At 33.9% G+C, this 14,922-nt stretch overlaps 1 protein-coding gene and 1 long non-coding RNA gene across 4 annotated transcripts; both read right to left on the bottom strand.

Moving 5' to 3' along the window:
* Positions 1 to 1,061: 1,061 nt before the first annotated feature.
* Positions 1,062 to 2,832, bottom strand: LOC107885950 (uncharacterized). The gene is made up of 2 exons (XR_001680589.2): positions 2,234 to 2,832; positions 1,062 to 1,877 (listed from the first exon to the last, which is right to left on the bottom strand). It is a non-coding gene; the product is annotated as an uncharacterized lncRNA (long non-coding RNA).
* Positions 2,833 to 7,215: 4,383 nt separating this feature from the next.
* LOC107887540 (palmitoyltransferase ZDHHC12-B) lies at positions 7,216 to 14,343 on the bottom strand. 3 transcript variants are annotated; one of them, XR_005921988.1, is made up of 12 exons: positions 13,742 to 14,341; positions 13,500 to 13,634; positions 12,667 to 12,733; positions 12,445 to 12,541; positions 12,055 to 12,151; positions 11,818 to 11,901; positions 11,598 to 11,638; positions 11,432 to 11,497; positions 10,815 to 10,874; positions 10,617 to 10,668; positions 10,248 to 10,522; positions 7,216 to 7,815 (listed from the first exon to the last, which is right to left on the bottom strand). XR_005921988.1 is itself a non-coding variant. In XM_041107595.1 (11 exons), the coding sequence occupies exons 1-11, from the start codon at positions 13,872 to 13,874 to the stop codon at positions 10,437 to 10,439; spliced, it is 849 nt and encodes a 282-aa protein (XP_040963529.1). In that variant the 5' UTR covers positions 13,875 to 14,343; the 3' UTR covers positions 8,688 to 10,436. The 3 variants fall into 3 exon arrangements, 2 of the variants coding, with proteins under 2 accessions (XP_040963529.1, XP_040963528.1); XM_041107595.1 differs by lacking the exon at positions 7,216 to 7,815 and having other exon boundaries at positions 8,688 to 10,522; positions 12,514 to 12,541; positions 13,742 to 14,343; XM_041107594.1 differs by lacking the exon at positions 7,216 to 7,815 and having other exon boundaries at positions 8,688 to 10,522.
* Between the last annotated feature and the right edge of the window lie 579 nt (positions 14,344 to 14,922).

Below are 14,922 nucleotides of genomic sequence, written 5' to 3'. Positions count from 1 at the left end.
TCTGTTCCAGTACGAATGGGGATCTTAAAAGTAGCCATCAATTGGATTCCAAGCTTGAAGGATAAATAGGAGACTATAAAGAGTGACATAGTTTGTTTTTGTTGTGTTGTCTGCTGAATCATATGAATAAGAAGTTTGTTTCGTACACGATTAAGCATCTTTGGTTATCATATTTTTACTAATTTTCATTTGTTTTACATTAATGTTAGTACCCCATATGACTCAAAATAAAAAAATTCAACTCTATCAATACAAATTCAAATTCAACTCTACTCAATTTGATCATAAAAAGTTAACATCTATACTTAAAATGATCTAAACTTAAAATGATACGAACCCATTTTGACCCAACTCAAAAAACACAAATAACATTAACTTAGAATTGCTCAAACTCGAAATAATCTAAACCTAAAATTGACTCAAAAATAGAAGTAACCAAAACCGCAGTGACCAAAAAATTTGTTTTAAACCCAAACTGACCCCTATATCAATTAATCAAATCTACTCATACGACCAGAACCCAAAATAATTCGAATATACAATGATCTAACTGGAAAAACTCCAACCTTGAACAGCCAATAGTACTCAGGGTAAAATAAAACCAACCGCAATCTAAAATAAATAAATAAAAATTGGACCCAAACCATAATCATCTGGATTAACCTCTTACTTATCTCCATCCAAAACTAATCTGACTCACTTGATTGGTGTAAACATTAATGTTTGGTTTTCCACTTCCGACATATTTTTTTGCAAAGTTTTCCAACATAGGTGGCTGTTGTTGGCATTTTTCTTGCCCCCCAAATAGCTTTACTTTGAAGAGACAGCAACCAAAATAATTGTTTTTTCATGCCTCTAAGATCAAGAGGTTGTTGGCATGGAAAAGCACTGTCTTTTGTTTTGTCTTGGGGAAGGTCCCAAATGCATGTTAATTTCAGCTTCTGTATATACACAAAATTACACAAAGATGAAGCTTAAAGCTGAACAAGATATTAGCAACCACCATTGATGCTTCTTTTCATAGTCAATATGGAAATTTTGGGCAGGAAAAAGGGAAAAAATTGTCTAAGAAATTCTGCTAATAACATTAAGACAAGTTTTCATTGAACAAATATTTGTTTCAATGAAGAGTTCCGTGAATACAAAATGTACAGATAATAGATTGGTCAATCTATGTGAGCCCCAACATGGTACCTCAAGGAGAATGCTTCAGTTTCTGAATTGATTTATGCGTATAAAATGGCAGCCATGAACATTGACCAAGCATACCCCATGTACGTATATTAGTGGTCCATATATTCATATACGTGACTCATTTACGGTCATTAGATATTGAGACGCTAATCTTAGCTGTTAATGGAGGAAAGGAAGAACCTGACTAATTTAGAGGAGGGTGTTGGCACAAACCGAGAATGTAGACCAGTCGTGTGTTAAAAGAGTGAGGAAATGGACCATGAATACTCACGTAACCAATGAACCCTATAACCATATCTTTGCCAGATTCGATCTTAAAAGGTTATCATGGCTATTGACGATAACTGGTAATAGCCTAGCTATAGCAGGCAACTTGTATTCACCCATGTCACTCTCACGAAAAAGGAAAAATAGAAATGACTCAAGCAGGTAATATATAGCAACCCGGGTTTCCATCCTACTAATTATAAATGTACAGCCCAATTTTGGGCCCAAAACTAAAATAACCCAATACCCAGCTTAAACCAAAATCCTTACCCAAACAAATCAAAACCCTAGCCCCACCCAAACACAAAACAAAAGAAAAAAGCTAAGAAAACCCTAAGCTGCTTCAGCCACTTGCTCCCTGTCCCATCCACCACCGCCTCTGCTCCCACCGACAGGTCAAGTCCACCGCCATTCACCTGCAAGCATTAAACAAGAGAAGACAGACAGCAAAAAGGAGCAGTGTGCACAAATATATAAATCAAAACGAAATTGTAAAAAGCATTCGGTTTTTTGGTGAGAAATAAAAAGAAGCATTTGATTTTAAAACACAAAATCAGTGAGTCAAAGGCATAAAGTATCCAATCAAGAGAAAAACATTAAAAGAAGAAACGAAAACATAGAATCAAAAATCAGAAAAACAAAGGTGATTTCATTTTCTTTCGATTTATTTCTTTTTTCTTTCTTTTCTATTTTCACGCCCTTTTATTTGCATATATACATATATTGTAAACAAAAATAATAATAGAAAACAAAAAGGAAAAAATATATATACCTTTGCGGTGGCCGGCGACGGTGGCGGATCGGTGACGGCGGGAGCGCATGGTGGCCCTCCTGGCCGGAATCTGGGGTTTTCCCAGAGAGAAGGAAGAACTCTTCCCCTTTTTTTTTTTCTGAAACAGCAAAAAATGCATGTCTTTAAAAATTTTTGGGTTTATATGGCATAATACGGCGCCGTTTTGGGCCTTAACTCACAGCGCCAAAACGACGCCGTTTCACGTGACCCGTGCGCGACCCGACCCGACGCCTGAGGATCCGCGTGTTTTGCTGCTACTGGGATAATTGCTAGCGTGATCCTTCCGCATTTCTGTCATGTTTTAATCCAGTTTTTTTATTTCTTAATTCTGCCTTGTAATTTTAATATTTTTTTAATTTGATCCTCTAACCATTTGAGGGATAGTTGATGGAACGGCATCGTTTTAGGGATAGGGTATAATAGCGAAATTGGTCCCTCCATTTATCTCGCGTGTTTTATTCAGCCTTCTCTTTTTATTTTTATTTCAAATTGGCCTTGAACTTTCGTTCTACACTCAATTTAGTCCCTAGTTTAGTTATTTAGCTCCTCTATTATTAAGTTAGATAATTTTATTATTTTCTTTTACTACTACTTGTTATATTTTACTATTATAGTTACATTTTTTACTACTTTATTATTATTACTATTATTATATATTAGTGTATATCTTCACATATATATATATACACCTACATATGGTATTGCTTTTTTATTACTTTAATTTAATATTTTTATTACATTTGCTTTTTGCATTTCTTTATTATTATTATTATTATTATTATTATTATTATATAGTAATGTGTATTTTTACTACATGCGTATATACATATATTTATATATAGTATTATTGTTTACTATACTTTAATGTTATTATTATCATCATCATCTTTGTAATTACTATTACCATTGTATTTTGATTATTATTGTTTTCATTTCCTTATTATTCATCTATTATATTTCTTACCTATTTATATTTCCATCATTATACTATCTCTATTATTTATTTTATTATTTCTGTTATTAGCATTAGCATTTTTTTTCTTTTTCTAGGCGATCTTATATGAATGTATTATGTTTTAATACTATTATTAATACCATACATGTTGTATATATATATTTTTTAATAACTATATTATGTATATATTTTCATATATATCATGTATATACATTTTAAAATTATACCTTCATATATATATATTATGTATATATATTTTTAATACTACATATATATTTTTCTTTCTATTATTACGTATATTTTAATACATACAAGTATACATTTATATATCGTCATCATTTTTATATATATTATTACTGTTTTCAACAAATATCTTATATATCCTTTTAATCTTGTATTATACATATATGTATGTTCCTTACCGTTTCATGTTTACATTCTTACTATTATTACTTATGTTATTCCTATTATTATCGTCACTGTCATTTTATTTTGCCATGTTTTATTTATTTATTTTGTTTATTTATTTGCCTATGTATTCGATGATCTCATTTTGCTCATGCGTTTGTTTACTAACCTTGCTATTATTTCACCTTTCATAATTGCTCGTATTATTATGTTAAACACTATCGCGCTTATTATTACGTATTAGCACCATAATTTACTTTAATGATTTACTATAAATCACATTATGTTTTTCCCGATGCCTTAACCCAAAATAATTCTTTCATAAAAGTAAATACTCCGTATTTGGTAACTCGAGACAATCGTGCCCTAACTTACTGGGCTTCGATTTTTCTCTTTTAACCTAAATCACGGAATATTCTTTTAAATCACAATACGAATTTTAAAAATGCTTATTTTCGGGGATGCGAGGTGTGGTGCCCTAACTTACCGGGTATGACATTTTGTTACTTCGAAATAAGATTTTTCGAAAATAAATGCGATATTTGGTGTTCGGATATTCGAGGAAACATACCCTAACTCACTGGGTTTCGATTTTCCTCGTTCACCCTAACTAACCGAATATCCCTTAAAACACGTTAATTTTAAATAAAAGGCAAGCTTGTTCTCAAAGTTCGAGATGCTGTGTCCTAACTTACTGGACAAGGTGTTTTATTACTTCGAGACAAGAAGGTCTTTAACATATGAGCATTTTTTTGCAAAAAAGGGATCGTATTTCAAAGTCTTTCAAGTTTTCAAATTTTCAACAACAAAGACACTAATTAATCAATTAGGTACCAATTTTGGGCGTTACGAGGGTGCTAATCCTTCCTCGTGCGTAACCGACTCCCGAACTCATTTTTTGATTTTCGTAGACCAAAAATTATTATTTTAGTAAATCTTAACTTTTATTAAAATGATTAATTTAAGGTGACCCGATCACACCTCATCAAAAAGGATCGATGGCGACTCCAGTTCTTCGTTTCCATTTTCAAAATCGTTTCCAAAAAAATGGTTACGACAATAAAATCCTTGTTTCCTCTTTAATGACTATAGTGTCTCATGATAATTAACTATAGCATTGCCAGTTCAGCTTTTTCCCTATCAATTGCCAAGATTAGAGACAATATCTAACCGCAATATACGGGTCGCGTACCTGTACTGCACCAAATATCGCATTCTATAATCATAACCTTCTAAAGGCACGTCCTGCAAAACCGAAAATCGAACCTTGAGGACTTTCCCTAACGAAAACTGCAGCTAAGCACGAGACAAAACAACTAGGGAATGCACTAGGAGCAAGACGGGCCATCATTTCAACGTTACGAACACTTTGACACCGTGCAGGATTCCTTTGTGATACGGTTTTTTAAACTGTATCTCATGACGATTCTCTCCTAAATGCAGCCAACAGAACAAAAATTACAAGGAATAGAACATTAGCAAATATAAATATCCAGAAATACTAATTGTTCTATAAAATGTATCACCTGGTAAAGATGAAGCATTAAGTTGGAACAGCAACATTTCGCATTTTTCCTCTTATTACGTATATTGCAGATTAAATAAAGTATTTCTAACAATGTGTACTTGAAAATATATCCTTTTTTTTCTTTAATTTTATCCCTCGTCTAAGCAAGGAACTTACCCACTCTTCGGTGCTGATATTGAAACATGCAACGGACATGACATCAAAAACAGCCCCTGCGTGGCACAAAAATCTGATGTAAATATAGACTAGTTATTTACATGGTTCGATTAGATTAAATCAAATCAATTTCAAGTTTGGGTTTTGATCATCTTGAATTTACGTTTTTCAAGTCAGATCATCTCGAGTTCGTGGCATTTTAGATTACTTATTCAAATCATTTTGAATTATTAACATTGCACATTCCAAACAAGATTTAGTTCACATTTCAAATGCGATTTGTTTGATGGGAAAACTAGAAACATGATTGATAGGAAACTTTCTTATATTTTTTCAAAAAAGAGATTTGAGTTCTAAAATTAAATAATTAAAAATGCTAAAACGACCTCGACAGAAATCTCGAAGCTCTCTTGTATTTTTTTCAAAAAAGAGATTCAAGTTTTAAAATTAAATAATTGAAAATGCTGAAACAACCTCACAGAAATCTCGAAACTCAACTCATTTTTGAGAAAATGAATTTAACTTGTAAGATTAAATAATTGAGAAGGCTGAAAAAACCTTGGCAAAATTCTCGAACCTTATGTTGAATGCATGTAAAAAATTTTGAACTATTTATTTGATCGTTATTTGTTTATAATCCCTTCATTTTTAAATATAAATAAAATTTTTAATTTCTTTTAATTTCTTTCTTTCCTCATGTATTCATTTGTATTTTCTAACCAATCATTTTTTTTATTTTCTTTTATTTCAGCATTTTTTTTAAAAAGGATTAATAAAAGAAGTTTTTTTTCCCATTTTATTGGTTTATTAAAAGTTCTAAAAATTTCTCCTCATACACAATGCATTTGCATAACATTAGCTCTATACTCAAGTGCAAGTAAAAAGGTTAAGCCTTCATAAGTAACCCTCCATTCAAATATAAAAAAGTGTATCCCTTGAATTGAATTTTTGAGCTTGTAAATTGTAATGGGTGTGTTGAAACATCGATACACCCTGTAGCGTAGTTAAAAGAATATTTTAATGATCCCAACCCATGGATTTATGTGCGAAGAAAGAAACCGGGTTGAAAAAGGGTACAAAAGTAGGCCTTAATCGGTCTGAACAAAAAACATTGATGGCAAAAAGTGATCTGAACAACGATCCTTCCTCTGTTAGAGGCGGGTTGTTGAAGGGGACAAAATGTTAATTGATATTGAAGAGGGTTTCCTATTGCCTTTACATCTGTTAGAGGCGGGTTTTCATCTTCATCCTTTCTTTTGCACAGTTCTTCAAGAGTATGGAATCACACTGAGACAGCTCGTTGGCTTCTCTTAGTGGACATTGGTTGCTTATTTTCATGATTGTTGTCTACAGGATGAGCCTCCCCTATTATGTGTTTTTGCAGGTGATTGACGACATCCCAGAGGAGCTCGTAGCTGCTCTTGGGGTTGATAAAACAACAAAATTTTCGATTATGATAGCTTAATATAGTTGGTTTGTGTTTATTCGTCAAAAAAAAAAATTCAATGGGAAGGTTGCATTTTTGCTCTCAGGATCGTCAAACCTTAGGATTAACCATTGTAAGTATATAAGGGTAAAAAAGAAGTCTGGGGGATAACTTTGATTTCCCCATAAAATGGTCTCCTCCAAGTATTGATATTTGTGTACAACATCAACCTTTTGACCGTAGTCTTGCGGTTACTCAATACGACAGGCTGTGTAGGGGTCGCGTCTTGATGTTGGAAATTTTGTTAACCGCAAGGAATGTTTTCCGATATTGTCTTCGGGACAGAGCCCTAATGGATATCAGGCAATCGATGTTAGAAACGAGGCGAACCCAGATAATGTGTTACCCTTGAAGCTCACATGGTCCCATGGTGCTATTAATGATTTGGGGTTGATTCCGTTAGGAGAAATGGAGTCAATTTTTTTTTATATTCTTATTATAGGTTGCGACCTCGCAAATAGTCTTCTCTATCTATCAGTGATCAGGAAGTTTCTGTGAGCTCTAACGTGATTACAAAAGATTTTCCCTATCTATCGAGGAATACGTTCTTCCCACTTCCACATTACTTCATTGGGAGAAAAAGGGTAACATTCCACATTAAGCTGATCACGCCAAACAAAAAAGGTATTCACTTCGCCATCAGAGGACTTAAATTTTGACGAACAACCATGAGCAATACGTTACACACTGCGAACTGAACTTAAGGTGGACCTAGCAACTAGTTGCCCCTGCAAGGAACTTGGAACAGGGACAGAAGGAACAAGAGGATGCCCGATTTCTTTTTGTCCTTGTGTCGCATTATCCTTCCCTTTTAGCAGCGAGCTTCCCTTAGTCTCATTTCATCATCACTTCTATCTTCTACACTCAAGACTTTCAACCACCATCTGCTTCTTTTTAGCTGCATCACCATCCTCGCGAGGAGTAGCAGAATCATTTCTTCCTCGCAGATCTTGCATAAGAGAGTCAATGTCCATGATGTGCCTAAGTTCGTAACTAAAACTCTTCCGATGAGCTCGTAGAAGCAATGCCTGTATCAGTAACAAGGTTACTATCAACATCATTAGTAATCACATTAGAGCTCGCAGAACCTTCCTGATCACTGAGAGTTAGGAAATACCATTTGCGAGGCCGCAACTTACAATAAGAATACAAAAAAAAATTTATACTCCTACTTTTCTCCTAATAGAATCAACCCCAAATCATAAATAGCACCATGAGGTCATGCGAGCTCCAAGGGTAACACATTATCTGGGTTCGCCCTGTTTCTAATATCGATTGCCCAATATCAATTAGGGCTCTGTCCCAAAGGACAATATCAAAAAACATTCCTTACAGTTAACAAATTTTCCATAGTCACCTAATTACCTCCCTAGTATGTCACATCAATCTTATAAATAAATAAGGATCATTCCCAGAGGGGGCAAAAAACAAACCTCAAAAAAGTAAGTGATATCTCATATCAACTCATTTGAGCATGATCATTCATTTGATCACTTACATTCCACTACACAGATTGTAGTATACTTAACATCAATATTTGTAGTACAACCATCTTGTGTCAAAACATACGACTTACGATGTTGAGACAATAAAGATATCAAGTGTAAGGATCATACATAGAATTACCAATTTGAGAAATGTAATGACTATTACATAATAATCCAAAAAGCATTCTCATGGTGGGTTAGTTTGATATATTATTCTCTAACATATATTCATGCATTGATTTGATATAACATATTTATAACAATGCTTGCCATTAATCAAACACATATTAATCTCAATTGATTATTGTTGTCTAACTCTGCAATAATACTTACAAAGGACACCTAAGAATGAGAATGATCATATCATTCTTAAGTCTTTATTTTTATCCAATTTATTTTAATACAAGTATAGAAAACAATAATGACAATATATTTATTAATAAATTAGATGAACAAGTATATTATTACAATCATTGTATGATTGGTCTGATCTTGGTCTTGGTCTTTGGGCGTACTCCACAGGATGAAGATTGATGATCCTTATTATCCATAATAGGCAACAATAAGAACAATTTGAATACCTGTTTAAACCTTAAACCACATATAGTGAATCGCATAATCCTATCCACATAGAGCCTTATCGAGCCTCTATCTGTTAATTATCATTGAACTAAGTAAACAGAAGTTACATTTCTTACCTTTTGCTGTTTAATTCTTTTTTCTTTTCTTTCTTCCCTTTTTTTTTTTTTTTTTTGCATGCACCCGTTTTCTCAGACCTTAGTGAATAAGCATCATAAAATCACTTATTTATACTGGAGAGGAGATGTTAGAGTAAGACAAAGTTGAAATCTGATGTCAGAGAGTGATTTGAGAAAGTTTAGAAGGAAAAGGAAGACGATTTAAATGAATGATGCATGTCAAATTTACCAGAATATTGTAGTCTTGATGTTGGACAAAATGATAGTAAATGATCTATAAAAAACTTAAATGGTGACAAATCCACCAAACTAATTTAATTTTTTTTAGCAAATTAGCCCAAATTCCAATCAAGTTTCAAAAGTCCAAAATTCAATTTCACAAAGTCGAATAGTCTAGTCTAAATCAACAATAATTCAGAGTTTAAAATCAACAAATGATTGAACTTGTAGGCAAATGTTCTAATTTAGTGCTAGACAAAATCCATCGTCTACAAAATATACAGATAACAGATTAGTCAATCTATGTGAGCCCCAACATGATACCTCAAGGATAATGCTTCAGTTTCTGAATTGTTTTATGTGATCAAAATGGCAGCCATGAACATTGACCAAGCTTATTCCTTTAGTTGGATCGATGTACCCCAAGTATGTATATTCAACGGTCCATATATTCATATTCGCAACTCATTTACGTTCATTACACATTGCGGTGCTAATCTTAGTTGTTAATGGACAAAAGGTTGAGCTACTAATTAAGGGGAGGGAGAAAGAAATACCAAGCAAATAGACCATAGTATGTTAAAAGATTAGGGCAACAGATCAGCAATAATCATGTTACTTCCTACTATGAAATTTGATGAACATTTGAAATTATCAAAAAAGGAGAACCCTATCACCATATCCAACAACAACAAGCCATATCCAACAAGGCTATTGCAGGCTTGATCTTAAAAGGCTATTATGGCTATTGACAATAACCGGCAATACCATAGCTATAGCAGGCAACTCACCTTCACCCATTTCTCTCTCATAAAACCAAAAAAAATGACATAAGGGCAATAGTAATCTAAGTTTCTGCCTTATTAATTATAAAATCCATGATTCTTCTTCTTTGATAACTATTCTATCTCGGTAATTAACTGTAATAATTTTCTCTATGCTACCTTAATTTGGAAATATTTTCTGGGTTGGCCGTTAGCATTGCCAGTTCAACTTTTTCCCAATCAATGGCCAAAATTAGAGATAATATCTAACCACAATATACAGGTCGCATACCTGAAATGCACCAAATATGTCGCACACTAATGATGAGCTTCTAAAGGCATGTCCTGCAAAACCAAATATTGAAACTTTGCACCCCTGTTTGAGAAGCGAGGCCTGTCCCCAACGAAAACTGCAGCTAAGAATGAAGATACAGAACAACTTGGGAAGGCACCAAGAGCAGGACAGGCAGTAACACTTCCATCATTTCAATGTTAAGAACTCCTTGACATTTTGCAGGATTCCTTTATTGTGCGGATTTTTAAAACTTGTCTCTTGATAATTCTCTCCTAGATGCAATGAATTGAACAAAAATTACAAGGAATAGAACAGTGCAAAATATGGATATCCAGAGACAAGAATTGCCCTATAAAAATGTATCACCTGATAAAGATGAGGCATTAAGTTGGAACGCAGGATAATTCTTCCAGTTTACCTGAAGAAAATTAAAAGAACAGCAGCATTTTGCATTTTTTTCTCTTATTACGTATAATGGAGATTAATTAAACCATATCTAATAGTGTGTACTTGAAAATATATCCATTTTTTTATATTTTATCCCTGATCTAGCAGGGAACTTACCCACTCTTCGGTTCTGATATTGAAACATATGCAGTAGACATGCCATATCAAAAATGGTCCCTGCATGGACAAAAAAATCTGATGTAACATAGGCCCTTTTTTTATAAATTTTAATATAGACCTTTCAACTAGATGAATTGGGATTTGGGATGGTTTTGGATTGAGTCAATTTAGGTTGGGTCAATTTGGAATTTAAAATTTTAAGTCATTTTGGGTTCAAATAGTTTCATGCTCATTTTGGATTCAAGTCAACATCAAGTTCAGATTGTTTCAAATTCCAGCCATTTGTAATTACTATTAGATTTTTCAAGTCAAATCATCTCGGGTTCAATTCATTTTGGGTTTGAACAGCTTCACAATTGGGTTATTTTGAGTTTAGGTCTTTTCTTGTTCGGATCATATTTTTCAGGATCAAGTTAGACATGTTAGGCTTGTTGACTTTCAATAGTCAAATCGGGTTGGGCCGAGTTCAAAATCAATTAATCAGATAGGATTTTCGAGTTCAAATCAAGATTGATAGGTCTAGATGTTATATGTTTAACAGGGAAATAAATACCAATGCATACACCGAAAGGATCCAGAAACAAGCACAATTGTCAAAGTCAAACAATACGAACCTGCCATAGCACTTGAAGAACACAAAATAGCAATGTGCTTCTAGCCATTACTAAAATGGAACCGCTCTAGACCGAAAACATCCAGGAAAAAGGGGAAAAACATCAATACATAAGTGACGATAACTGATGGGAATATATTAGATAAACCATTAAAGCAATGTCTTACCTCCACTCTATTTTCTTCCAAAACTCGAAACTTTGAAGTAACTGCAAATAAATATGCAATTAAGTATATAAACAACTTTAGTAAAGTAGACAAAAGAAATTCCAATATATCAGAAAGCACTGCAGCACAAGTTAAGAATCCAAATGAATCACTGTGTTCCGTAAATCATAATTAAAGATAGTGGATTAAATAGTTCAGGTAACGTCAAGCTTAAACTTACACTGCGATGAGCAAACAATGTAAGAAATTTCAGCAGTAATAAATCCAACCAGAAGTACCATAAAGAGGACATAATTCTTCTGACCTGCATGATGATAGAAAAACATCATCAACCACTAAGGAGGATAATATTTAGATAAGAACAATCATAAAACCAAATGATAATTTACAAAAGAGAGCAGATTAAGATGGCATCAACAAATCAAAAGAAAAATGTTAAAGAATTGATTTCCAATACCAATACAGTTTCCAAAAGCAGGGCAGTGGTGGTCAAAGCCCTGTACATATGTCTGGCAGCTCTTACAGTATCTTGCTCTCATTTGCAAAAGAGAACTCTGAAAGAAAAAAAAAATGATTAAATCAATACATTTGAAACGAAACAAATTAGAAACAATATATTGAACATACTTGATGCGAAACTTTCATATTTTATAAGTCACTGGTATTGCACATTTCAAACAAGATTTACTTCAGATTTCACTTGGTATGAATACATTTTGAAACTTTTAAGAAATTAGAGACTCCTAACCAGTTACTTCAAGCTTTTTGCAGCAAAGTGCATGTTACTACTTTTATTTCTAATTCTAGACTTGCATCACATGAACAACAAAAATTGAAACCAGACAACCTCATTGTGAGTTTGAACACCAAGAACAGAATTGTCATTGAGTTTGCCCAACGAAAAGGACTCACTAACCACAAAACCAGGATCCTTCAGCATAATCCTGCCAATGAAAATAATATCATTAGCATGTTTTGACAATGACCAACAAAGTTAGTAGAACAAGCTATATACATGACTAACCAAATTATAGATGTTGCAAAAGACTGAAGAGAAAAGAAAAACAACCTAAAAAGACCAATGATGAGCATGATCATCTCTACATTGAACAGGACGTCCATAACAGGTGAAATCGCTGCAAAAATAAAGCAAATAATAGGCTGTTATGAAACAAGTTAATTGCTAAACTGCTCAAAAGAAGTAGGTTCTTGCATCAAAAGAAGTTAATTTTCCATTCTCATTCTGACAATCAGATTACTGGAAAATATCCAAAAAATTATTAACTACCAAAAGAACACCATATAGTAGTGAGGTAAACTTCATCCAAACTTTCAAATAAAGAAAACAGATGCTAACCAATTGGGATTTATAATTAGGGTTGTTCAAACTTTAAAAGTTAAATATTAAATTTTAGATATATTAAAAGCGAAATGAAAACAAATAAAGCATAATACAACTGACTAGATGAACCAAATAAGGCATGAAAGATATATGAAACTGTTGAGGGAAGGCTGCCTTCCGGAGAAGTCTACAAAGTGTTGTACATCCAGAGCCAACAGACCCCTCAGCAGGTCGGTATTCTTCCCGGGTTGAGCCAAGGTTTGTCACCCGGCCTCGGCTCGAGTGCCCCTTGGGACGCGGGTTCCCAGAGTGGTAGCGCCATGCCAGGTCGGACGCGCACAACAAGTGGTCGTAGGTGGCAACCTCCCGGCGAAAACACTCTCGCTCTGCGAACCGCGTCTGAGGCAATCTCTTCAAGCATTTGGTCTCTCTGCAGAATCAGGAGACAGAACTCCAACTTGACTCGAGACAATTCCAACCCGTTGAAGTATGGTCGGATCCAAAGGAACTCCAAAAGGAGTAGGCCGAAACTATTCAAAAAAAAAAGGCAAAAAAGGTACCTTGTCGAACAATAGCAATATGAACACCCCAGATAAAAAATATACTGCAGAAAACAAAAGCTGGAGCAGATGCATTGAATCCAAGAAGCCGTTTACACCACCCTCCAAATCCCAGAACTACAACCAAAACTAAAGCTGCAAAAAAAGTTACCGTGTTATCGAACTTCAGATAATCAAGAATTTTGAATACTTTCATCTATGTTTGAGAGAGAGAGAGAGAGAGAGAGAGAGAGAGAATAGACCTGAAAGTGTGAGTTGAATGAGGATCGGAGAAGCTGAGAAGAAGAGAGGAACCAAAAACAGAGCCAACTGAGTAAGCAGAACGGAGATAAAGGAAACTGTACAGCGACCAATAGATTTCGACCAAGCTAACATATTGCTTTGATCAGGTAATTGCAGCAGCTCTTGAAACACGAATTGAAGTCCAAAATCTCCCCAAATTCAGTTCTGGTTTTCAAAAAGAACAAGAAAAAAAAACCATTTATGGTGTTCTTCGTTTCTTCTCCCCCGAGACTATAATCGAAACTCGAAGCCCATTTCAATAAGGACTGATTAGCCCACTAACTAAAAAAGTGAAGATCTATGAGCTGATTTACACATTGGGTTTAGGGTTAGAAGGCAGCGCCATTCAACCCAAAACATCAAAGCCATCTATTGGTGACTGGGTCGCTGTTAGAACCTTGTTAAAGCTACACAAGGTCCTTAGCAGTAAAATAATTTCTTTGCAAAAATAAGCGTTTTAATGCTTGTTGGGAGAGGAGTGTCTTCACCCATCAGAGGTGTTCTCCAAGACTGCTTTCTGAACAAAGTGTTTGAGATGCAAAGGGGTTCAATGAGGTGTCCGCTAGGTATAACAAATAGTAAAATCCAATTACAAGCCATATAATTACAAACTTTATTTTCTAGGGTTGTTCAATGAACAGTGTCAATTCAAAATTGGATCATTACGTTCAGGGATTAAATGCAGGCATGGGTCTTTGGCCTCCTTGATTGAAATGAGCATTTTTCGAAGTTTAATCCTTTTTAAAAATTAATTATGTAATTTTAAACTATTTTACATTAAAAATTTAATTTTATCACGTTGTGAATTTTTTGAAATAGTTTCTTTAATTCTTTATATTATTCATATTAATCATACGTAAAAAAAATAAAAAAAAAGGAAAAACATCCTCTATTTTCCTTCAATTATGGACAAAATTGGTGGATATACACAAGTTCACGTGTACTACTGCTTTTTGCTCAATCAGCCAACAAACATCCTCCACCCAGGTGACATAATCATCTCTTACTGACAAAATTTGTTATTAAAAGCATTAGCCTTGAGTCGAATAGATGGAATTAAGAATCCATCGATATATTAATTTAAATAAATAAATTGAATGGCAAATTATTTAAAATTAATAATAAGTCAAAAATTGAGAAA

This window comes from Gossypium hirsutum, chromosome A03 (genome assembly GCF_007990345.1).
Source record: "Gossypium hirsutum isolate 1008001.06 chromosome A03, Gossypium_hirsutum_v2.1, whole genome shotgun sequence".
Taxonomy (NCBI): Eukaryota; Viridiplantae; Streptophyta; class Magnoliopsida; order Malvales; family Malvaceae; genus Gossypium; species Gossypium hirsutum.
The sequence above is the reverse complement of the archived record's forward strand: the minus strand, read 5'-3'. Positions and strand labels throughout refer to the sequence as shown.

Excerpts from the sequence above, each read along its gene's own strand:
- LOC107887540 (XM_041107594.1), bottom strand. The coding sequence starts at position 13,874 with ATGTTAGCTTGGTCGAAATCTATTGGTCGCTGTACAGTTTCCTTTATC. Across the intron at positions 12,152-12,444 it reads GTGTTCAAACTCACAATGAG|AGTTCTCTTTTGCAAATGAG; the intron begins GTTGTCTGGTTT and ends TTTTTCTTTCAG. Across the intron at positions 10,523-10,616 it reads TAATGCCTCATCTTTATCAG|GAGAGAATTATCAAGAGACA; the intron begins GTGATACATTTT and ends CATTGCATCTAG.